Below are 24,683 nucleotides of genomic sequence, written 5' to 3'. Positions count from 1 at the left end.
CGCAGTCTTGCTGAGAGTTTGCACTGTGGGCCCCTCAGTGGGTAGCACCTGTTGCCTAAGTTTAGCGTTGAGTGCCACCACAGCTCGGGAAACTGTTCTCACTCAAGGTTTTGTTTCCTCTCATAGGCCACCATGAAACCCCACTGTCTGCGTCTACCAAGATGCTGGAGAGATTTCCCAACAATCTGCCCAAACATCGGGAAAATGTGATTCCTGCTGATTCAGAGAAAAAGAGCTTTGAGGAAGTGAGTCGGGGTTGTTGGTGTTAGGTGTTGGGAGGGTGAGGCATTAGACTTTGACTTTGCCTTCTGAGCATGCAGCCTTGTCTGGAAGGGAAGAGTAATGCGCCAGAATCCAAAGCAAACAACATAAATAGTTAAGGGCTAGTGGAGAGGAATAGGAAGCAACTCGTGAAGGAAGGTGCAGGAAAGGTAGCAGGACCAAGCTGGGCCTGGACCTGGATGAATGGGTAGGATTTGGCCGAGTGGAGGGAGCAAGGGGGCACAGGAGGGATGGTACAGCAAGGGCAAAGGCCTGGAGTGGGAAGAATGCTGGTGTGTCCAGCTCCCAGGCCAGACCCGAGGCTACTAAGCAGGGAGTAGTAGGAAATGGGCTCACACGGGTAAAAAGGAACCATGTTACAGGGCCTGGAACAAGCCCTGTGGAGGAGGAGCAAGCCCTGTTGAAGGCTGGGTTGGGTGGCTCACATCTGTAATCCCAGTGCTTTGGGAGGCCAAGGCAGGAGGATCGCTTGAGCACAGGAGTTTGAGAGCAGCCTGGGCAACATAGCAAGACCCTACTGCTTAAAAAAAAAAAAATGTTGAAGAAGTGATGAGACCTGAAGTTTTATGAAGCAGACAGAGAGTGGCCTGAGACTATTTGCGCAGTGTTCCAGGGGCTCTCTTAGCACACCTTGGCCTAAAGCCAGAGGAGAGGGAGTAGAAAGGACTGCAGACCTGGAGCTGAAAGCATCAGTTGAGGAATTCAGCAGCCCCATAGAAGTCAACCTCGTTCTCCTTCCTCTCTCTCATCTGCTGGCGCCCCCTGTTAGCTTTACCCAGTCAGAAACGACAGGGGGTTGGGGAGGCCATTGCTTTGGTCCATATAGGTCAGTGTTCTGGGGCACAGAGCCGGTGGAGGAGGTGGAAGGGTGGCTGTGCAGGAGGGAACTCAACATGGCCAGGGAAGGGGAAGAGGGGACGTCTGATGCTTAGCGAGCTATTCAGGCTTGGCGGCTTCGGCAGCCCTGCCATGGAGGGCCCAGGACCAGAGACACACCTGGGCTACATGAGCAGGGTCAGAAGAAGAAGAGAATGGCTGACTAATGCAGAGACCAAAAGCACAACAAATTCGGTTGAGAGATTTAGATTTTATCCAGAGACAAAGGAAATTGTGGACTTTCAAGATTCCAGGGCCCAGTATCTGTTTACCATCATCTATGGAGGTAGCCCAGTTGGAGAAATATGTTGATTCCTAAAACAGCAATCTCAAACAGCATTGTCCTATAATCTTATTAAAGTCCTGCATATTCATTATTGAACACTTAGAAAATAAACACATACAGAAGAAAATAAGACAGTGTCCTTAATTTTACACCCAGAGGTAGCCACAGGTCAGATCTTTACATTTAACCATCTAGTCTTGGATAACAGTCTTTGAAAAAGTAAGTATTAAAATACTCTGAGGTGCATCTGTATGGTGATGAGACATACAGATGTCCCTGGCCACATGCCCAGATGCCTTCTATACACTCTGCAGGCCACAAACCCCCCAAAATGTGGGAGGCACTGTGGGAGAGACGCGAACAAGAGGGGTACACCTGGAAGGGGAGAGAAGAACATTCTAGGCAGCCATCTGGGGGGAGGGGTGAAATGGTGTGAGTGTGTGGGAAATTTAGCATGTGGGAAATTCAGCACGTGCCATGGAGGCTGTGTTAGTTTTGTTGGGCAGATGATAACTGCATACCTGGAATACTAGATATTTGAGAATGAATCAATGCATTTTTCTAAATGCATGTTCCATGAAGTCTTGGAGATTCTGAGGAACTCTAGGGAAGCTCCATTTTTATCTGATTTAATTTTGGGCTTCTAAATTTTCTTTAACAAACGCTTCTGATGCTTCTTAAAAACTTTGAAGAAATAGTGGACTACTGGAATAAATTATATTTTTGGGATTACACTGACGGTTTACAGGCAACACAAAACTGCTTTATTACTTTCTAGCCATGCATCTCCGTATACGTGCGAATTTCCTTTTAATGAGAAATGGTATTATTAAATCAAATACCAATTTTTCACCAGACTTTGCTACAGATGACTTCAGAGTTTTCCCGGATACTGAACCTACCATCAAAGGAGGAAGTGTTTGCCTTTTTGAGGATTTTCAAAAAAAAAAATATGTAGGGTCTGAAGACACCTGCCAAAAGTATTGCTCCAAAAACTATTTTTGAATAATGATAACCTCACTGCAAAGATGCATGGTCTCTCAAAGCAATTGCTTTGAAGGAGGCAACAATTATCTGCCTACATGATCTTTGGTGAGCTTAAAACAAATACAACACCCTGCAGTACAGTCATATCCTTGTAAACAGTGATTGCCTCTCTTGATTGCTGGCCTCATCTGTATCTGGCTACAAATTTTGCAGTGATGTCGCAACTCTCTCCCATGCAAGGTTATCAACCTGGTTGACCAGACTTCAGAAAACGCACCTACCACCGTGTCTCGGGATGTGGAGGAGAAGCCCGCTCATGCCCCCGCCCGGCCCGAGGCCCCCGTGGACTCCATGCTCAAGGACGTGGCCACCATCATACTGAGCACCTTCCTGCTGATTGGCTGGGTGGCCTTCATCATCACCTACCCCCTGGTAAAGCTCAGCACTTCCCCTTTGCCCTCCACCTGTTTCTGGGGCTTCTCTGCCTGTCACCTCACGTCAGTGAGATCGAGACAAAAACAACCAGCACATTTCGTTCCCCATTAAAAAGTCAGTGTTTATCTTCAAAAACATAATTAAAGAGACACTAGCCTCCCAGAAAAGGACAATTCGGTACCTAAATCTTAGTGTTTTTCAAGTACGAGCTGATGTATAAGCCTTGCTCAAAGATGATTTTGAGTAGTTATCTGTATTTTTAAAGAATAAGGATAATAGATGAAGACCTTTCCTCTCTTAAAAACTGCCATTAGAACGTCTGCTGGGGAGAAGAACCAATCAAAGAAAAAAGAAGCTGCCCGTGAGATCAGCTTGTGTGAAAAAGGCAGCATGGCCATTCTGTTACTTCCTAGTTGGAAACGAGCAGGCTCCGTAGCAGAGCAGGCTGTGGCTGGGATGAAATATCTGAGGGGAGTGGTCCTTCAGCAGGTTGCTCAGAGCATCGAGATGCTGTTACCTGAGAGCTCAGGAAGCTAATGACCCGCCCAGGAATGGGAATGACAGACCCTTTACGGCACTCCCCATTGGCACGTCTGCACCTGATGGTTTCACTTTTTACCTCACTCAGTCCTATGAGGTCATTATTATTGACCTCATAGGTCAATAATGATTTTCTTTTGTCCACAAAGGAAGCAAGTAAATCCTGAGGAGCTAAGTAACTTTCCTTACGGGTACCCAGCTAGTCGGCAGCATTTCCAGGACTCCATCCCGTGGTGGAGGGAAGGAGAGATGACTCCTTGGTGGGTTGGTGGCTCACAGAAGTCCCTTCAGTCCACCTCCTGGACATGGGTAGGGATAATCACAGATCACTACTACTTCAGATAATTACAGAATGAATCCTCAGGTATTTGAGAGGCATGTGGCCACGGGGAAGGCAGTGGGATGAAAGGGGGAAGCAGGACCTTAGCCAGGCTCCCCATGTGTCAGCCCCACTGCCACCTCCTGGCAGTGTGTGTGCAGGGGAGCACAGCTTCCTCACCTGCCCCTCTGGACTACTGAGCATCTGTGCGCTAGCCTCTAGCCAACACACAGACATGGTAGATGGCAAACCTGGGGCTTGCCCCCACCCACCACTGGCTCAGCCATGCTACCTGTGCTTCCTGTTTGGTTTCACCTTTGCAACAACTCTCAGACTTTCATAAAAATCACAGAATTTTAGAACCGAATGAAACTGGCACAGCCCTCAGCCTAGGACACAGTCCTTCCCCTGGTGGCCATCCAGCCCCTCCTAGGGTTGGGGAGTGGGCTGTATGAGTCGGCAGAAAGACCTCCAGTCGTCAAAGCAATTCTGCCTCCAGGTGCCTTCTCACTGGTCTCTTTGTGCCCTGTGGGGTCACATAAAGTACACATGCTCCCTCCACCACTGGGACCTGTCCCTTCCCAGCTGTTTGTTTCCCTGTGGGAACAGCTGCCCTTGTCTGGATATGGGTTTCTCTTCCCAGAGCATGCATCAGCAGCAGCAGCTCCAGCACCAGCAGTTCCAGAAGGAACTGGAGAAGATTCAGCTCCTGCAGCAGCAGCAGCAGCAGCTGCCCTTCCACCCACCTGGAGACACGGCTCAGGACGGCGAGCTTCTGGACACATCTGGCCCATACTCAGAGAGCTCGGGCACCAGCAGCCCCAACACATCCCCCAGGGCCTCCAACCACTCGCTCTGCTCCGGCAGCTCTGCCTCCAAGGCTGGCAGCAGCCCCTCCCTGGAGCAAGACGACGGAGGTAAAGCCAATTGCCATCTTGATGCTATTTTGTGTTTTGTTCGAGCACCTCCTGAGAAGTCCAAGGAGTCTCCGTAAGATTGTAAAGTGCCATTCTCAGGGATGCATTGTGTTCTCCTCTAACTGGCACTCTGGGGGTCTCTGCGGGAAGGCTTCTGCCCCATCCCTTGGCATCTCCCCCTCAGAGGGCCTTCTGGGGACCACCCTGGCCATCCCCCTGTCTCTCCACAAGGGCTGGGTGTCGCGGCTGACCAGAGGTGAGCTGCCCACTGGGCTGGAGAGAATTCCCAGGGCCAGCCGGTGGCCAAGTGTGAAAGTGTCACAGTTGATCTGCTTTCCTCTGTGGAAGTTGGCTCAAGCCAGTTGTCAGAGCCCCAATTCTGAGGGAATTGGCACAGAGCTGGTGCAGGGACCTCAGAGCCCTCTGTCCCGGGCCGTCTCCTCATTTTTACGTGTCCACCACCGCCTCCTGAGTGTTTCAGTGCGGATCTTTACAGTGGACTTTCGGGTTGTTGTTAACCATTAAACCATTCTAACTATATCACAATAAATACGTATAAGTATATGAAACGCTATGGAGAATGCCTGCCTTCCAGAAGGTTTTAAGATATGCAATCACACAGTAAGGTAAAGGCAGAAACAGAATGCAGGGGCAGGGGGAAGAGGCAGCCCTGGGTGTACATGGGCAGCGAGCCCGGCAGGCTCTTCCTGAGCAGCAGTCTGGGGTGCAGTGCCTCTTAAATCGCATCTCTTAATCTGAGGTCAGGAAGCTTGCCACCACGTTAACCTCAAGGTTCTTTAGGTGATAATCTGTTTGAAACAATCTCTCTTTTTCCTGTTTTGTCCCAGATGAGGAAACCAGCATGGTGATAGTTGGGAAAATTTCCTTCTGTCCCAAGGACGTCCTGGGCCATGGAGCTGAGGGCACAATTGTGTACCGGTGAGTGGATTAGCCAGCCCCCTGCCCTCACCGCCTGGTGTCTAAGTTGTTGCCTGTCAGGTTGCGAGCCTGGTGCCAGGCTCAGAGCACAACAGGGTCAAAGCAGTGACCTAGGCACTTGGAGTCCCGCCTCCAGGGAGCTTGCACACTGAGAGAAGCAATGATTCCGGGGCCACCAGGCAGTCAGTCGGGACCCTCTAGGCTGGGAGGCAGTAGTTGAATGCTGTGGACCCAGGTTCTCACCTCATTTACACAGCCTGACTCGTGCTTACCAGACACGACTCCTGCTCCTCATCCCGCAGGGGCATGTTTGACAACCGTGATGTGGCCGTGAAGAGGATCCTCCCCGAGTGTTTTAGCTTCGCAGACCGTGAGGTCCAGCTGTTGCGAGAATCAGATGAGCACCCGAACGTGATCCGCTACTTCTGCACGGAGAAGGACCGGCAATTCCAGTACATTGCCATCGAGCTGTGTGCAGCCACCCTGCAAGAGGTGGATTGATTTTTTTTTATTATTTTGTTAACTTTATTAAAGTCATAGCACTTTGGGAGGCCGAGGTGAGCAGATCACTTGAGTTCAGGAGTTTGAGACCAGCCTGGACAACATGGTGAAACCCCATCTCTACAAAGAAACCAAAAATTAGCCAGGCCTAGTGCTGTGCTCCTATAGCCCCAGCTACTTGGAAGGCTGAGGTGGGAAGATTGCTTGAGCCTAGGAGATCGAGGCTGCAGTAAGCAGTGATTGTGCCACTGTACTCCAGCCTGGACAACAGAGTGAGAACCCATCAGAAAAAAGAAAAAAAAAAAAAAAAAAAAGTTACAGTGAATTGTATTCATTTTAAATGTACAGCTTGATGAATTTTGACAAATGTCTATACCCATTTAACCACATACACAGTCAAAATATGGAGCATTTTCATCCCTCTAGTTGTAACAGGGTGGTCCCCCCGCATGCCTGGGCAGTCTGCTTGCAGTTGGCATGTCTCTCCCTCTTTGCCTCCAGGAAACCTGGACAGTTGTTCTTCCCATCTTCAGTCACGGCTGGTGTGGGCTTGAAGGATGCCGGCTGGTAACTCCAGGCTTTAAGATCATCCAGCAAACTCCTTTTGTTCAGTTTCCAGGCTCACCTTGAAACTCTATCAGTATCATTTGGATTCCTTTGTAGGTTTACCTATATGAGGCAATGAACTTGAGTTTCTTGCCTTCTTATCTTTCTTATTGTAAATTAGTAGATTGGAGCTTTGCTCCTTGTTGGAAAATATAGATTTAGACAGAATGTTGTCAGTAAAACTTCCCGTTTCTTTCTTAAAATGGTATCAAAGAAAACGAGCTGAGGGGCCAAGTCCTGAGGACTGTGTGCCGTGACCTCGTTGTCATGTCTTTTGCAGTATGTGGAGCAGAAGGACTTTGCGCATCTCGGCCTGGAGCCCATCACCTTGCTGCAGCAGACCACCTCGGGCCTGGCCCACCTTCACTCCCTCAACATCGGTGAGAGGCCGCGCTTTACCAGGCCAACAGCCCGGGTAGGGGTAATCAGTGACCCAGGTGGGGCTAACCAGTAGCTTGGGTGGGCCTTGCTTCTGTTCAATCTCTTGGCTACATCACCAGTAGCAAAGACGAGTGGTGTAAGAATTTGAGGAGGAATCCTACATAGTTGAATACCAGAGCCAGGTGGCGGCAGGCATCCTGGGAGTCTAACGAGGACATACTCCCCATTGGAGGAGGAGGCCTGGGGTTGCTCCTGGTAAGCATTGGACTAATCTGGAGTTCTCTATTAGTTCACAGAGACCTAAAGCCCCACAACATTCTCATATCCATGCCCAATGCACATGGCAAGATCAAGGCCATGATCTCTGACTTTGGCCTGTGCAAGAAGCTGGCAGCGGGCAGGCACAGCTTCAGCCGCCGATCTGGGGTGCCTGGCACAGAAGGCTGGATCGCTCCAGAGATGCTGAGCGAAGACTGTAAGGAGAACCCTGTGAGTAATAGGCTATGGCCCTTTGAAAACTACAGAACCAGCCCATTGTATCTTCAGGAGTAGAACCTTTAAACTCCAGGTTTGGGGGCTGATGCCCGTGTAGCTGGAGAATGGCATTCCTTTCACCAAGAGCTTCTGTGTGAACTTTCTATGTCATCTCATGTTCAGATGATTAAAGGGGCAAATGTGGGCAATTATCTATTTTTTTCCCCTATTCTTCCAATTACTTGTTTTTTTGTTTGTTTGTTTTGTTGGTTGGTTGGTTTTTTGTTTGTTTTTGTTTGTTTTTGTTTTGAGACAGAGTCTTACTCTGTCACCCAGGCTGGAGTGTAGTGGCGTGATCTCAGCTCACTGCAACCTCCACCTCCCAGGTTCGAGCGATTCTCCTGCCTCAGCCTCCTGAGTAGCTGGGATTACTGGTACCTGCCACCACACCCAGCTAAATCAATCACTTTTTAACCCCTTTTTAATTTTGGTAAACTGGGAAGTCAGGACTTGCACAGCGTGAGCAAACTTCAAGTTTTCATTATTTTTAAATTTTTTTGTTTTCTCAACTTATTTTGATAATTTTTAGACATAGAGAAAATTGAAAGAAAAAAATTTTTTACAGGTGGAATCTCGCTATTTTCCCCAGGCTGGTCTTAAACTCCTGGGCTCAGGTTTAGCCTCCCAAAGTGCTGGGATTACAGACATGAGCCACAGCGTCTGGCTGAAAGAATGTTAACATGAATACCTGTATACCTCCACCTAGATTCAACGTTTGTTAAAACTTTTGCCACATTTGCTTTATCTTTGCCTATTACTGAACCATTTGAATATAAGTAGCAGGCATCCTGACCCTTCACCCCTGAAGACCTCAGCACGTGTCTCCTAAGGAATACATTGTGTTTCCAACCACAATACCATGATCCCACCTCAACAATTAATACTGTTTCTATCCATCATCTCATATTCAATCCATATTCAAATTTCCCCAATTAGTCCCCAAATGTCTTTTATAGAGCTGCGTATTTAGCTACCTACTGGGTTCGACACCTACTGGGTTTTGTATACCAGGATGGAATCAAGTGTCTTGCATTACATTTGATTCTGTCTCTTGGAATTTACACATCTTTCCACCTATATTTTGTTCCATGTTGAAGTTCCATTTTGAAGAGTCCAGGCAGTGGGTTATAAAATGCCCCATTCTGATTTGTTTACTTGTTTCCTCATGTCAACGTTGAACATTTCTCTGTATTCCTCGTATTTCCTGGAAACCAGAAGTTAGGTGTAGAGGCTTGATTAGGTTCAAGTTAAATGTTTTTGGCATGAATAGATCACAGGTCTCTGCATCAGAAAGCATGTGATGGCAGATTGTATCTGTAAGATTGTATCTGTAAGATTGTTATCACCTCCTCTTAGTGATGCTACAGCTGATCTCTCTATCATAAGGGTTCATTTCCTCCTCTGTTGTTAGTATTTGGGGTGATCCTTCAGCACAATGTGATATCCTGTTTACTGACAGTCACTCACACAGTGGTTTAGCATGTGTTGATCACCCTTGCCTGAAGTACTCAGTTCAGTAGAAATTCTTCTACGTTATTAGCTGACATTTTTCTGTAAAGCAGAGCTTTCTTTTCACTTTCTTCTCTCTCTCTCTCTTTTTTTTTTTCTTGATCACTATGGGTTCAAGGATTTTGAAACTAATGTTATAATCCATTTTCATCCTTTTTTTTGTTATTTACTTCTTTTGATACACAAATTGTTCCAAATTTGGTCAACCTGGAACCCCTTCAAGCTGGCTTCTGCATCCATTTGCTAGGAGTGCACTCACATTTGAGCACCTTATTCTAGCACAGGTCGCTGAGGCTCACCTTGGACACTGCCCGATGGAGACCTGGATGGGTCAGCCATCTTGAGTGGATTAGATATGGTCCTCTCTTACCCAGCTCACTGGGGACCAGCAGCTGGTCAGTTCATCAAAGAAGTCAGTTACAGTGAAGAATCATAAAAACACATACACACGCCGTAACACTTAATTTTAACTTAAAGCAAGTAATATAAGCCCTTAAGTCATAGAAATCTTGTACTGTAGGCTAAGGTCTTTTCAGATTTGGGTCTGACTGACTGGAGTCCTCATTTTCCACCTTGCATTAAGCACATTCCTGTACCACTTCTGCATGGAGGCTTGGACACTTCAAACACTTCCTAAGCGATTTGAGAGCAGAAGCCTGGTTTTTAACGCTTCATGACCCAGTCCCTTACAGTTGAGTCCACCACACCGAATGCCGCAACAGCTCTTGTAACCATTCCCTTTCCTTTGTGGAGTCTTTCTAAAGATTCAGCTTACCTCAAAATTCGTGGCATTCATGTTTGACAGCTTATGGAATATTCAAATTACAAGGACAAGTGGCAATAATAAGTTTGGGAAAGAACATAATTGGGGCCACGGAGGTTGGAAAGATGCCTCTTCACCTTAGTGTTGACTATGCTGGGACAGCAGGTGGCACAGAGTGTAGGGGGCATGGGAGACCCGGAGAGCTCTGGGAATCAGGGGCGAGCTCCAGCTGTGGTGGCCATGTTCCTCCTGTCCTGAATCCAGCGCCTTCCTAAGGGAAAATCTGGTGAGGTGGAATAAAGCATGGTAGGTTTGGAGATTGGAAGACCTGAATGCCATCCTGGTTTGTCACATCCAGCAGTGACCCTGAGCTTGTCATGCAACCTTTCTATCCACATTCTTATCTGGGGATGAAAGTATTTGCTCTGCTCACCTCACAATGTTGTTGTGAGGCTGAGAGTGCTGTGTTGTTCAAGATGTGTCTCCTCCAGCATGGAAGGCGATGAACCCCTGGTTCCTCTCACTAGACCCTCACTTCACCTGGTGGAGAATCTCAGAGGCGGGGCCTAGTAACAGGGACCTGAGCTGTGCTCAGGAACCACCCTGGTGTTACACCCCAGGTAGCATGAGCTAAAAACCACAAACGTACATTTCCCTCAAAGGAAGCTCATCTGTAGACACAGAATGGTTTCATGGCATAAGTGAGAGGCTCTCTCGGATTAACATCAAAAATGACCTCCTTGGTAACTTGTCAGATAGTTTGTTTCTGGGGCTGTTTTTGAATCATAAGCTGTTTTATTCACTTATTAGCAATTTTGCTACCTACTGTGTGCAGGCACCATTCTGGGCCCTGGGGGTACAGCAGGAAAGCAATGACGCAGAGACCCTGCCTGTGAGCACTTTCATGTTGGGGGTAAGGAATATGTAACAGCCAGGAGAGCTTTTGATGGGCCAAGCACTGTCGCAAGCAACCATTTTTGCATACTAATGCATCTCTCTTGACAACAACCCCATGAGGAGCATGCTGTCAGTGTCCGCATCTCACATGAGAGGGAACCAGGGGCTTCTAGGTGGCTCCAAGCCCAGCTTCTCCACTGTGACCTCTGACACCCGTGCAGTGCTGCAGGTTACCCCTCACTGCTCTGCGCAGTTCATGTATATCAGCTGATTCTCCCAGAACACCTTCCAGGTGGCGGAAGCAGCAGCAGTGCTCCTCCCTCCCTGGCTGTGAGTGAGGATGAAAACTCTGCTTCCACACCTCTCACGCCTTATGTCTCTTTTCAGACCTACACGGTGGACATCTTTTCTGCAGGCTGCGTCTTTTACTACGTGATCTCTGAGGGCAGCCACCCTTTTGGCAAGTCCCTGCAGCGGCAGGCCAACATCCTCCTGGGTGCCTGCAGCCTCGAGTGCTTGCACCCAGAGAAGCATGGTGAGCAGTCCAGGGGTCAGGGTTGGGAGCAGCTCCTCAGCTGCCTCAGGTGGCCCTGCGGAGCTGGGCTGGTGCCACCTCTGCACTTACAGAGGCCTTGGCGCCCCAGCTGCTCACCCCAGAGGCCTCAGGAACCTACAGACTTGTGCCAAATCTGGTAGAGGGTTGACAGGGTTATCCCTGGGGCACCACCTTCTAAAGCTGAGATGCTCCAAGATTCCTCCAGGTCACCAACTACTTGTGTGACCTAGACAAAGCCCCCTTTGGAGACCTTCTTTTTCTACCTGGTGACATGAGGGTTAAATAATCTGTGGTCCCTTCCTGCACTGGCATTTGGGAAGACAAATTGTCTTCTCTCTTGTGAGGGCCAGTGGTCAGCAGGTGCGGTCCATGCTGGGCTGGGGACAGACAAGCTTTATCCTCACCCTGCTGGTCTCCTGGTGTGGGTGTAACAAGTCTTTCTTTCAGACTTCAGGTTTTCCTGGCTGGTAATTGGCCCATGACACTCCAATGCTGCCTTTTGAAAAAATTAAAACTAAATTATTGTTTTGTTTATGGTTGATTTTCCTTATTGTAGAAAACACAGATTAGCATAAAGGCCCATGTAGTCCCATTATACAGGGATAAATGATAGCTGTTAATACCTTTGCATATATGTTATTCTAGTCATTTATACTAGACGTGTATGCATATTTTATAAAGATAAGGTTAAATCCTGCATCCTGTTTTGCAACATGCACGTTTTTCAACGTCACCTTGAATGTCTGTCCACATCAATCCATATTTAGCCACAGCCGCATTTTAACAGCTCATCGCCCAGCGTAGAGAGGCACAGTAACATATCCACTCGGGCCTCTGATGTTGGATGTTCACAGTCACTTCCTTCACAAACCATGCAGTGAGGACTCACCTCATTGGCTGAGGTTTTGTGTCTGTTCCTAATTATTTGATTGGAATAAATTCCTCTAAATAGAATCATAAATGAGAGGGTATGCAGCTTTTTAAAGTTTTGGTATTTCCCTGTGACTTTGGACTGGTAATCGTGAGTTGCTGATTTTCCTCCTTTATAGAAGACGTCATTGCACGTGAATTGATAGAGAAGATGATTGCGATGGATCCTCAGAAACGCCCCTCAGCGAAGCACGTGCTGAAACACCCGTTCTTCTGGAGCCTAGAGAAGCAGCTCCAGTTCTTCCAGGTAGAGACGTTTGTTCTCTTTATCCAGAGTCTTCATTTAATGTTTTTCAGATTTTGAAAATATAGAAAAGGACAAAGAATAAAACAAATTGCCTATTACCCTAAAACTGAGAGATAATCATGGCTGATGTTTTAATGTTTTCTTCATATATAAAAGTATACTTGGGATCTAACCATATATACAGTTTCAGAACCTGCTTTTTTTTTTCAATTGTATCTTTCATGTTAAAGTTCTAAAATTCCAATGACCATAGTATTCTTTCATATGGATGTGCCATAATTGTTAAGCTTTAGATTATGGAATTTCCAAACATATAATACATAAATGTTTAAACGCTATAACGAGCACTCCTTTATTCATCCCTCAGGTTCAACAAGTATTAACCTTCACCCTCTCCCCTCCCCAGGTTATTTCAAAGCAAATCTCAGGCATCATGTAATTTCATTCAAGTGTCTTAAGTTTATTTATTTATTTATTTATTTTTTGAGACAGCGTCTCACTCCGTTACCCAGGCTGGAGTACAGTGGTGCAATCTTGGGTCACTGCAACCTCTGCCTCCCAGGTTCAAGTGATTCTCCTGCCTCAGCTACCTGAGTAGCTGGGATTACAGATATGCACCACCAGGCCTGGCTAACATTTTTTGTATTTTTAGTAGATATGGGGTTTCACCATCTTGGCCAGTCTGGTCTCGAACTCCGGACCTCAGGTGATCTGCCCACTTCAGCCTCCCAAAGTGCTGGGATTACAGGCATGAACCACCACGCCCAGCCCAAGTGTCATAAATTTAAATGCTTTCTTATATTGTATTTGGTTCTATCATCTTTTACACAGTCTTTGCCCAGATCTCATTTTGCTTAAAATAGGTTCTGCAAAGTTAGAACTCCTTTGGCAATTTGACTATTTAAAAGCTTTGTGACAATGTCAGGTGACTTTTGAAGAGGTGATGTGTTTTTCAGAGTCTTCCATGTATGAATTGAACATAACTCACCGATCACCGCCTGCCCAGTGCGTGGCTCTGAAGAGCAGGCTTGTGGGGCAGTACTTTTCCCCTTGGGTGCAGGCAGAGTACATTTTAGTGAGCACCATACTCAGAAGTGACCGTCATGCTCTCCGGGGGTCGGACCGGGGCCTTGGCCAGAGGGAAGCCCCCAGAATGTAAGCTCCTCGAGGGCAGGAGTGCTTGACTGCTGCATTCACTACTATGTCCCTGCCTCCTGGCCCAAGGTGGGGGCTCAGAAACCATTCAGATGGATCGGGCTGGGGAGAGTTCAATGCTGTGTTCCATGTTATAGCCTAAGGATTGGTCACTGTGTCCATGGACATGATGTGAAAATTCTCAAGTCCATGTGTCTTCCAGGGACTCGTGAAAACCGGCCAGGTCATTTCGATCACAAAATACAGAACACGAATAAAACCCATGCAAAGGGACCTTCACCCACCATGGGACAGGATTTAAATGCTTAGTATCTCCAGGTATATGTCTGTCAAACACACCTGGCTTCCACCCAGGTCATTTAGCTGTAACAGCTTTGCAGCTCAGACACGTGTGTTCCCAGTGCACCCAAGCTGACGATCTGACCTCTCCACAGCTTTTCTCTGACAATTGTAAAGTAGGAATTCAGCCAGTCTGGCTTCATCTTCATCATAGAAAAGGCTGCTCTGAGAAAACGGTCTCCTAAGGCTACTTAACATTGATGTAGGCAGGGCTCACCACTCCCTGTGTCCTCAGCTGTCGACCTGTCTTACTGATGGGACTTCAAGAGGCCTGTACTTGGGTGCTTCCTGACCCTCTCCTTATTTCCAAAGCCAAATGCAGAGCAAGGTTTGAATCCCAACAGAAGCCCCTGGAGCCCATACTCTTGCCACCAAGTTTCCTCTTTGAGAAGAAGGCCCGGCTTCACTGGTCTTTTCTACTGTTGGAGGGAGGAGTGGCGACCCTCCACCAGTTATGGGCTTGAGCATACCATGTTTCAGTGAGTAGACAAAGCACAGGATGCACATCAAATCTGAGCTTTCCTTTTCTTTTTGGTTTTGGTTTGTTGGATATAGATTGCACTTGTGGCTTCATACACATGGCACGTGTGTGCACATGTGAAATTCAGGGTATGCGTTCATGGTCTATATACAGGTGTACTCTGTGAAGCTTCTCTGTCATGGAGAAGCTCTCTGTGGACCCGTCCTTCATGAGGAACAGACAGGGCACCTCACAGGGAAAGACACAGATGAGGGAGGCAGAGGGCAGGGTGCCTGCTGCCCAGCTCTGGGGCAGGCTGCAGTCTGGGCCTAGGGGCCGTCATCCCTTCATGGCTCATGTGCCAGTGACCGTCTGTTACTCAGAATCCCAATCGCACAGCTCTCAGTATCTCCGGCACTGTCCATCATCTGCTGCCCTTGTTTCTCTCACAGGACGTGAGCGACAGAATAGAAAAGGAATCCCTGGATGGCCCGATTGTGAAGCAGTTAGAGAGAGGCGGGAGAGCCGTGGTGAAGATGGACTGGCGGGAGAACATCACCGTTCCCCTCCAGACAGGTGAGCACACTGCGGCGTGTGAGAGGGCATGTTGCAAAAGCCGCTGCCGCCTTTCCAAGAAGTAAACGTGGAAATGGACGCTCCAGGCTGTTCAGGCCCCAGATCCCACCTGTCGGGTTTGAGACTTTCTTGGGTGTGTCCTCTGTGGTTTGGTTACACTGATGTGTGTTTCGTTTTTGTTCCCTAGAGTGACAGGTGAGTGATGGTGTCATGCTCTAGGTGGTCATTTCCGATCTGGGTGCGATCACCAGGTGGGGTTCAGGGGGACACCGCCCTTGGGTTGGATGGGAGGATCTGCTCCTGTGACTGGGTGTGGAGTGACCTCACCTTTCAGTACAACTCCGTAATCCCCAGAACCCGGGAATTGTTTTTAGAATGTATTAGTTTTAAATTTGATTACCCATTGCGTGCCTCAATGTTTTTCTAGACCTGCGTAAATTCAGGACCTATAAAGGTGGTTCTGTCAGAGATCTCCTCCGAGCCATGAGAAATAAGGTAAGCGGTGTGTAAATACTGGGGAGGAAGTTTATCCAGTAGACGGTTGGGGATGCTACTCACGCTGACACGGACACCTTCCTCCTTTCATCCATTCTTGATAAATCTTCTATCCGTGCTGGCATTCTCATCTCTCAGGAGCTAGGCAGCTTCAGCTGGACTTGACAAACTGCAGGCTATTGCTTCTTTTATGCTGGTTTTCCCTTCAGGGACGCAGGTGCAGATGAAGCTCTGGGAAGCAGTGCTCTGCGGCCCGTGTCCCTCATGGTCTCTGGTTACTGACTTTTGTGGGGCCTTCTCCCTGTCTGATGCAGCCACTGTATGTGAACATGTATAAACATGCCTCGAATGCGGGGACCCCGCTGGGACAGACACTCCAGTCTCAGGCGACTTTACTCCTCCTGAGGTGACCAGGAGTGTCTCCAGGTCCTGACTGTCACAGAAGGCTTGAGCCCCCGCTGGACCGGCTGGGCCTTGCTCGCTTCGAGGCCTCCTCCTGAGTGAGGGAAGCAAGGGAGATGATGGGGCTGGATTATTGGATACATAAGCCTTTTTTCCTTTTCTTTACCAAAAACCAACCCACACTCATATTCTTTCTCTTCCTTGCATGATGAAAGGGTGTTTTGCCAACACTTCCCAAGCTTTCTAACCCCTTTCTAACCTCCCAAGCTTTCCAACTCTCTTTGCAGAAGCACCACTACCGGGAACTGCCTGCGGAGGTGCGGGAGACGCTGGGGTCCCTCCCTGACGACTTCGTGTGCTACTTCACGTCTCGCTTCCCCCACCTCCTCGCACACACCTACCGGGCCATGGAGCTGTGCAGCCACGAGAGACTCTTCCAGCCCTACTACTTCCACAGGCCCCCAGAGCCCCAGCCCCCAGTGACTCCAGACGCCCTCTGAGCAAGGGCGGCCCCTCTGTTCTGGTGGCCCCAGGTGTAACTGAGGGCCTGGTCACCACAATTAGGGCCTGCCACCTCCCGGCTTTGCAGGGAGACCAGGCTTCCCAAACCAAGTGCCTTGAGCCGCCTGCTCTGCAGCCCACAGAGGACAGTGCTGACCCCAGGAAGTGGGAGAAGTGGCCCCTCGTGACCTACAGGGAGCTGGGAAGATGCTGGCCCTAAAAGCCTTACAGTCAGGATGTCTGCAAAGGAGAGCCTCAAAGACAGCGCGAGTAGCACCCCCAACCGTCTACTGGATAAACTTGCTTCAGACTTTTTTTTAAATTCCTGCTTAATGTCAAGTCTGTGGGCCTTTCAGGAAGGGGGAGGAGGGAATCCTGCATTTTGCTTGCGTGCTGGGGCAGCTAGGCTGAGACGCACCAAGTGCAGCCTTCGCTGGAGACCGGACTTGAGTGGTGGGGGATGCTGACAAGGAGGATGGAGTTCAGAGGGTGTCGTCCTGCGGTATGAGATGCCTCATTGATCACAGATGTGCCCAGAGTAGCCCAGGTCACTGTTAACTAGTGTTTCTACAGAGGCAGCAGGAGCTGTGAGCATGAGGCATGGCATTAGGGACCGGTCAGCTATGCATGCCAGCAGGTGGGGTCGTGTCTGCAGGTCTCAGAAATGAAGAGGCTGCTGTGTTCTGGAGGCAGTCGTGGCTCAGTGCCAGTGGCCAGAACAGTGGCCTTTGGTGGATGTGCCCTGGGCCATCTGGAGGTGGTGCTCAGGAGTGCTTAGGGCAAGAGGTAAAGATTCCCTGGCCTTCAAGGAGAGCAGCTAAGACCCAGACAGGGGCTAGCCTTCAGGACCAGAGGGAGGCTGCCGAATGGGACCCTCCTGGTCATCAGGAGAAAGCCCTGGGCCAGCAAGTAGTCAGTCAGCCTCCTTCGTCCCCAAGGCTGGTGGAACAAGAGGCTCGTGGTGAGTCAGGGCCAGGGTGGGGCCAAGGCCAGGGTCACTGTGTGCTTCATGGGCCAGCTGTTTTGTTTTTCTTGGCAAATTTTAATAACTATATTTTAATTATACTGTAGAATGCTGTGTCAGCATGAGTAAGCTAAACTTGAAGCTTACTTGTGAAGAAGAAATAGATAGAATACATCTTCTATATTTTTGTGGTACCAAAAATCACCATCCCCTCAAGAAAGAGTGTTCATGTATAGAACATTCTCTAATGCTGAAGAGTAAAACATTATAGCAACACTATGTAAATGTATTGAACAGTCTCTAGATTATGTTTGTGCCATACTGTTTTTTTCTAAACTTAACATAATTTTTAGCTTTAGTTTCCATCAAAACTTTTGTCTTTTCTCTCCCAAGAGCCTTAGAGGTTAAAATGCAATCAGCCTACCGTGTAAGGAGATGTTGTCCGTGTACTTTCTCCAGCCAGTTGGGGGATCATTGCGGCTCAGGCCTGGTGAACTCAGAGACTCCATTCAGTATTAAGAATGGGATTGTTGAATTTTACTCACTCACAGAGAAATCACTGTTTCTTCATGTTGTAAGATGTTTTCTGTTTGTGTATTTGTATCATGATTACTCATCTAAAGCTCTTACTCTGCCTTTATAGAATTCAGTTCCCCTCCTTTCATCATAGCTAAAGTGACTTTTGTGCCTACTATTAACATGATCCTACATCCTTAAATCTCATTGATTACCTCACTTAGGCCTTGGAACCTTGGCCCTTGGTCGGTGTCCTTGGCGTCTTCTAAGCAAGGCTGTGCACTTTTCAGAAACGTGGCCAGACTGCGTTTCCTGCTGCTCGTTGCTGTGTGCCAAGTGGTCTGAGACTGCTCCCCACACGGCTGCAAGGCACTTTACCTGTGGGCTTTGGCAGTAACCCAAGAGAGGATCAGAAGGTGGAGAAGCTGCCACGAGTGGTTTAGCAGGACTGCCACAGGGACTGCCCCCCACCTTGTTCTCAGCACAGATTTTCTCTTTGGGAGTACCCAGGTGATTTCTAGCGGCCCAATTTTGTGTCATCTCCCTGCTTTAGCCCTACTTGCCTAGAGACAACTGTTTCAAATGCCTTTTCTGCTTATACTAGTTTCTAACCACCCAGATTTCTCAAAATCATTTATTCAGTGTATTTTATTTGAGCACTTACTGTATTGAGCTAGGCAGGATATAGGGTGCTGGAGATACAGCGATGAACAAGACAGGCAAAACTGCTTTCCTGAAACTTGTGATGAGAGACAACAATAAAAAAGTGTTGCTGCCACAAAGAAACCGAAGTGTGTGGGGAAGGGCACGTGTTTGCGGTTTCATCTCTTCTGTCCCAGAATCACAGGGATCTGGTCCAATCACCTCTGGTCTCTCCTCTTAGTCACCTTTAGGAGCCCAGGTTCCCGTCCATCCTCTGGGGGGTTTGTTTGAAGAGATGTCGTGTGGGTACTTGTCATGAAAACACCTTGGGCATCATCTGGTGTATCCAGTTCTAGTCTCGAGAATTCTGGTTTCCCACTGTGCTCAGCGAGTGGAAAGTTCTTTTCAGGCCAGAACAGCTCTGCACCATCGCGTATCGTGTTGCATCTTAGCTGTTTGATCTGTAGTTCAGGTTATGGGACTTCTCCAATCCCGGAAGGCTGTTGAACTTTTTAGAAATACTGTACGCTATCTTCATCTTTAAGATGGAACTTGGTCACATCTGTTAGGAATCCAAAGGACACTATGACTTATTTAAATCTTGTCTTGAACCTTGTATTGAACCTCTGTTGGGCACATGTGCCAGAATTTCTCTTGTTGTTTCTCGAGTCTTTTTAATTTCAGTTTTTTTGTTTGTTTGAGACAGATTCTTGCTCTGTCGCCCAGGCTGGAGTTCAGTGGCACGATCTCTGCTCACTGCAACCTCCGCCTCCTGGGTTCAAGTGATTCTCCTGCCTCAGCCTCCCGAGTAGCTGTGATTACCAGTGCGTGCCACCATGCCCAGCTAATTTTTTGTATTTTTTTTAGTAGAGACAGGGTTTCACCGTGTTACCCAGGATAGTCTCGATCTCCTAACCTTGTGATCCGCCTGCCTCGGCCTCCCAAAGTGCTGGGATTACAGGCACGAGCCACCGTGCCCGGCCTAATTTCAGTTTTTGAAGTGTCCACAAGTCATGAGGCACCAAAGCATTTTCACTTGGGGAGCATTGGTATTCCCTAATTAGCCGCGAAGCAATCTAGCAGCTGAAGTGTGAAATCCTGGGTGCGCGGGTGTTCTGCCTCCCGCTGTGTTCTCGGTGCAGTGTTGGTCAGAGGCCCTTCCAAGGAGACATCACTCTGATCAGTTACAGATAGATGTTCTGGAAGATCTGCAGGTGAGAGATCCAGCAGTTTCTTCCCACCAACTCTAGAAGAAAGGGCCTTATCAGAGTTGGCCCTGAGCCTTTGGTAAGGTTTTGTGTGCATGTGATTCAGTTATCTTTGGCAATTCTTTCTCGCTGCAGTGAGAGAGATTAATTGGTTGCTGATCAAACCGCTCATGCAGATGGGGGGACCTTTGGATTGTACAACTTTCTCATCTTGGCTGCTTTCTTTTCAGGCAGTTGGACTTTGGCCAGGTTTGGCTTTCCCAGAGCCGTTTCTTTCTCTATCCTTTCCTTGGATCCTCGTAGTGTGCCCATTGGATCCTCGGCCTTGTGATCCTCTGGGAAGCGGGGCCAGTTCCACTTTTGCAGCCTTCTGTGTTGGAAGAGAAGTCCAGCGTCCTGGAAGGAGCCTCTTTAAGTTCCCTGTTTCGCTTTCTCTCTCTGCTCTTTTAGTGTCTGAGATTGCCTTTCTTTGAATTTCCCAGCGTTTCTTTTCCTTGTTCCTTCCCTCACCATCCTGAAGTCATTTTGTTTGACTGTGTCCTGGCTTTGGCTTCTCCTGGCAGGAAGTCATCAGGCATCCTCTCTAGGTGAGCCGAAATTCCACCCTCCCAGGTTGGACATCATCTTTTAAACCCAATGGTCTACTCCCCTCCTCTACTTTGTTATCTTTATGAAACAGTGATTTCCCATGAGTAACCCTGGTTCTTTTTGTACCAGCGCTTAAATCCTTTCTGTAGACATTGGAAAACCACAAAGAACGTGACTGCAATGAGCCTCCCACTGGAGCAGCCTTAACCAACACTTTGGCCAAAGCCCCCACCTCCCCTGTGTACTGTGTATGTGTTTGGTGGATACAGTATACCTTTTCAGTGTCCCTAAAGCTGTGACGGGGAGTCCCCACTTACCTAGAAAGCATTACCAGTCACCTACTCTGCATTCTCAGATGCAAACCTTGTGTAGTGTTCTTTTTGCAATGACCTATTTATTTAACCTATTTATATTTATTTAATTTTTACTCTGAAATGTATCCAGTTACAATTGTACTTGCTTAAAGCACATCAGATTTGTTTACCCCTGACCATTTTAAAACTGGAAAAGTGATACTGTATCCTTCCATGGGACGGATGCTTTACAGTAGTGTCATTAAAGGGTGATTAATTTGGTCGGGGTAAAATGTTAATTTTTAGGTGATTTTTAAGAATTCTGTGCCATTGCGTCTTCTGTGTGGATGGTTAATTGTTTAATTGGTATGTGTTAATTGTGTGATACAGTCTTCTTTGTGGAACGCAAAATCCTCTTTTTAGCTTTATATTTTATAAACTGCCAGATTGTACAAGTTTTATGTGTATTTTTAAAGCTTGAAGACACATGAGGGTCATTATCTAAGTTAAACAGCCTATTTTTGTACCTCCTGTACAGTTTTATAATTCTGCTGATTGATGGCGGCATCTTATGTTGAGCCAACCACAATAAAGGTAGTTTTAGATTTTGGAGTCAGTCTCATTTTCTTAAAGATTCAAATACCATTCTCAGGCAGGCTGTGCTCACTGTCCTCTTGGGTGGCCGGGGCTGGACTATGAGTCCTTTGCAGCTGGCTCGGCTGGTGGGGGATGGGTGTCCTCATGTCCACAGCAGGGTCCAGGGACTGGGACACCCTCCATGGTGGCTGTGTATCAGAAAAGCTTCTTTGAAACCTTGCAGGAAGTTCCCAAAAGTATTGATTTGGGCTGAATTCCAGGAAGGTGGCCAGCTGGGACAGACACGCCACGTGGTAAGAATTGGGCTTCAGAGCAGAGTTTGGGGCATGGGTACAGTAGGTAGGATACTGGACCAGGAAACCCAGGAGGGGAGAAATGCCATTGAGGCCAACAAGGGCGGGGAGTGCCCCAAAGAGCAGGTTAGCAGCATGTGGAATGAGCTCAGCTGACGTCTGCTTGGACTTTGCGATCCTCCCAACATACCTGCTCCTTCCCCTGCGCCCTCTCTATGGACAGGTGAGGCTCTACTTGCTCTTGCAGTGCCAGGCTGGGGGCAGCTTACAAAGGAGGATCCCAAGGGCCCACCCACCCCAGGACAGCTTATCAGAGGCTGCATCCAGCCTGGCTCCTGCTCTCCACAAGCTCCACCTGCCACTACCCCATCCTGCTCCCTTCATGCCTCACAGGGCACCAGGAGCAACCCTGAGACCTCTGGACACACACCTCCTCTGAGATGCAGTCTCGGACACAGCCAACTCCAAGGGCGAATGAAGGGCGGCGAGGTGTCATTGTGTCACTGGTAGAGGGTTGTGACTGCAAGTTGCCCAGGTTCTTGGCGTTTTGAACAGATAATTGGACAAAATGCCCAGAGAAGCACAGAAAGAATGAAGCAACAAAAAAACGAAAGGGATTTATTGAAAGCAAAAGTACACTCCACAGTGTGGGAGCGGACCTGAGCAGCGGCTCCAGGGCCCGGATACAGAATCTTCTTGGGTCCAAATACCCCCTTAGAAGTTTCCCATTGGCCACTTCATGCTCACCTCAGGTAAATGAAGTGGTAACCTGCAATCAGTGGGTTGCAGACAGCAGCCAACCAGAGGCTTAAGTGAAGTTACTAAGGTCACACCCCTGTGCAAACAGCTGATTGGTTGCCAAAAGCAACCAATTAGGGATGAATTTACAAAGTTATACTTCTGTGCAAATGAAGACTTAGTCTGCAATCAGTTGATTGGTTGTGGACAGAAAAGATCAAAGGGAGTAGCCTCTGGTCCTTTTGTTACTTAGGCTTGGAAAGTTAGGGTTTTCCTTTCAATTTAGTTCTAGGAAGTTAGTGTGCAACACCCTTAGGTTTCCTGCCTCCAGACCCTATTCTCCTGCCTCAGTTGGCTGCTTTGTCTCACTTCATGCAGCAGCAGAGACAGCTCTTGGATTCTCACCAGGGCTGGGACTGAGTCTTGAAATGGTCCAGGCCTAGGAGGAGGGCAGGCCCGACCTGGGTGTACTTCTGGGGCCTGGGGACAATTGTCAAAGATGGGGCATGGAGGTGGGGTCTGCAGCTTTGTATGCCAAGTCCGTACTGGACTGCAAAAATGTTCTTTTCCAGATGTTTGATCCATTTCATAAAATATAGCTGGATAGGTGTGCACACATCTGTATTCCGTCAGTGTCCTTATTCATACTACCTGGGTATCTGTTCCAGTAGTCACTTCCATGCGTCACTCCCAGATCCTCGTGACAGCTACCTCACCTGTCTGCCTTTCCACAGCGGGCCAGGAACCTGTGCTGGAGCGTCCTGTGCCTTGGGGAAATCCCCGATGACCTTATTCCTCTCTCCGCAGACCAGTGTTTCCTTCGCGATTGAAAACATTTAAGACCTTTCACTTTAGCAAGAGACTGACCAGACCCTGTGCCAAGGCCAAAAATCAAATCATGAGCCCACCTATCTCCAGGCCAGTTGCTGTGGGCCAAGGGTCAGGGCTGATGAGAACATGGCAGCCCTGGGAGACCTACCCTTGAAGGCTGAGGGAGCTGAAAGGCTGAAGAAAGAGGTTGACAAATCCAGTTTTCTCAGAAACATTTAATAGGGACATAGAGATAGAAGCCATGTCTCAGGCAGCCATCAGATGAGGGGTGGATCCCTGCACTGCTACCCTCTAGACTCGGGGCTTACATACCACTGGGGATTTGCCTAAGGACCAGGATTTAGGGTAAGTGTGCGTTTGCAATAACATCAACCTTTTTTGACCTAAGGGTAAGTACGTGAAAGTAGAAATCTTAGAAGTACTCCCAGAACTAGGGTTAATCGAGGTCAACATGTGGGATCAGCATCCAAGCTAGAGTAGCTTTAGCCCCCACAGTGGGGGTTGAGGGGCAGGACTGGCCAGACAGTAATTGAGTAGACTTGGCCTCTGAGAGGTTTGGCTGGTCAGTCCCGTAAGTGGCGACTGTTGTGTTCTTCCCTTTCCTCTCATCCCTATGCCTCTTGAAACTGCTTTTTCTCTTCCCAGCCCAGCTCCCCTACTGGTTAAAGTCACAGAGGTGGTCTTGGAGTTGCTTCCAGGTGACACAGAGCTGGAAAGAGTAATCACCACCAGGACTACGGCCCAGTGAAGTTTCTAGAGGATAAGCAGAAGCTGGAATGCTGAGCCAAGATGCGGAGGATGACAGGGAGGCCTGCTTCCATGTTAAAGAGAAAGTGATTGGGTGAGGGCGGGCTGGGGGAGCCTGTCACTGACCAACAGTGGCCAGGAGAGGCCTGGCACTCCAGTCCCATGTCCCTGCTGGACCTGATGCTTCCTAACGATGGGGCTGGAGACCGAGACGGGGCCATGAGAGGTGATGTGACAGTGGAGGAGAAGACGGTGACAGGGTCAGGGGTTGGAGGGATGTATGTTGATGGAAGAAAAGGCCATGGAACTGGAAAGGGCCAGGAAGCGGACTCTTTCCAAGACTCTGGGCTTAAGCAATCCTCCTGCTTCAGCCTCCTGAGCAGCTGGGACTATAGGTGAGTGCCACCATGCCCGGCTAATTAAAAAAATTTTTTTGTAGAGATGGGGGTCTCACTTACGTTGCCCAGGCTGGTCCTAAGCTCTGGAGCACAAGCGATCCTCCCATCTTGGCCTCCCAAAGTGCTGGAATTAGAGGCCTAAGCCACCTTGCCTGGCCAACATTTTCAAATACAGTATAAAAGAATTTAAAAAGATTACCACCCACAAACCCACAACAAAGGAATTACTGGCAGATACATAGTAACAAAAAGGAATTCAGGAGAAGGTAGTGGGATACTAAGACCCATGATGGTAAGTATAGAAGTTTGTTTATTTTAGAGAGGATCTCACTGTGTCATCCAGGCTAGAGTACAGTGACCCAATCATAGCTCACTGCAGCCTCGAACTCCTGGGCTCAAGTGATCCTCCTGCCTCAGCCTCCCAAGTAGTTGGGA

General features: G+C 48.3%; 1 protein-coding gene across 3 annotated transcripts in view; it reads left to right on the top strand.

Annotated features, from left to right (window-relative positions):
• Positions 1 to 21,256, top strand: part of ERN1 (endoplasmic reticulum to nucleus signaling 1) — a 91,935-nt gene extending 70,679 nt beyond the window's left edge. For all 3 annotated transcript variants that reach the window (XM_017950873.3, XM_003913289.5, XM_021929321.2), the window contains 12 exons: positions 127 to 245; positions 2,672 to 2,863; positions 4,369 to 4,642; positions 5,491 to 5,581; positions 5,884 to 6,073; positions 6,969 to 7,068; positions 7,359 to 7,558; positions 11,160 to 11,307; positions 12,378 to 12,505; positions 14,912 to 15,035; positions 15,463 to 15,530; positions 16,220 to 21,256. In XM_017950873.3, the coding sequence (XP_017806362.1) occupies positions 127 to 245; positions 2,672 to 2,863; positions 4,369 to 4,642; positions 5,491 to 5,581; positions 5,884 to 6,073; positions 6,969 to 7,068; positions 7,359 to 7,558; positions 11,160 to 11,307; positions 12,378 to 12,505; positions 14,912 to 15,035; positions 15,463 to 15,530; positions 16,220 to 16,432 (1,847 nt within the window). In that variant the 3' untranslated portion in view covers positions 16,433 to 21,256. The remainder of the gene's footprint in view (positions 1 to 126; positions 246 to 2,671; positions 2,864 to 4,368; positions 4,643 to 5,490; positions 5,582 to 5,883; positions 6,074 to 6,968; positions 7,069 to 7,358; positions 7,559 to 11,159; positions 11,308 to 12,377; positions 12,506 to 14,911; positions 15,036 to 15,462; positions 15,531 to 16,219) is intronic.
• The last annotated feature ends 3,427 nt before the right edge of the window (positions 21,257 to 24,683 follow it).

Source organism: Papio anubis, chromosome 17 (assembly GCF_008728515.1).
Source record: "Papio anubis isolate 15944 chromosome 17, Panubis1.0, whole genome shotgun sequence".
Taxonomy (NCBI): domain Eukaryota; kingdom Metazoa; phylum Chordata; class Mammalia; order Primates; family Cercopithecidae; genus Papio; species Papio anubis.
The sequence above is the reverse complement of the archived record's forward strand: the minus strand, read 5'-3'. Positions and strand labels throughout refer to the sequence as shown.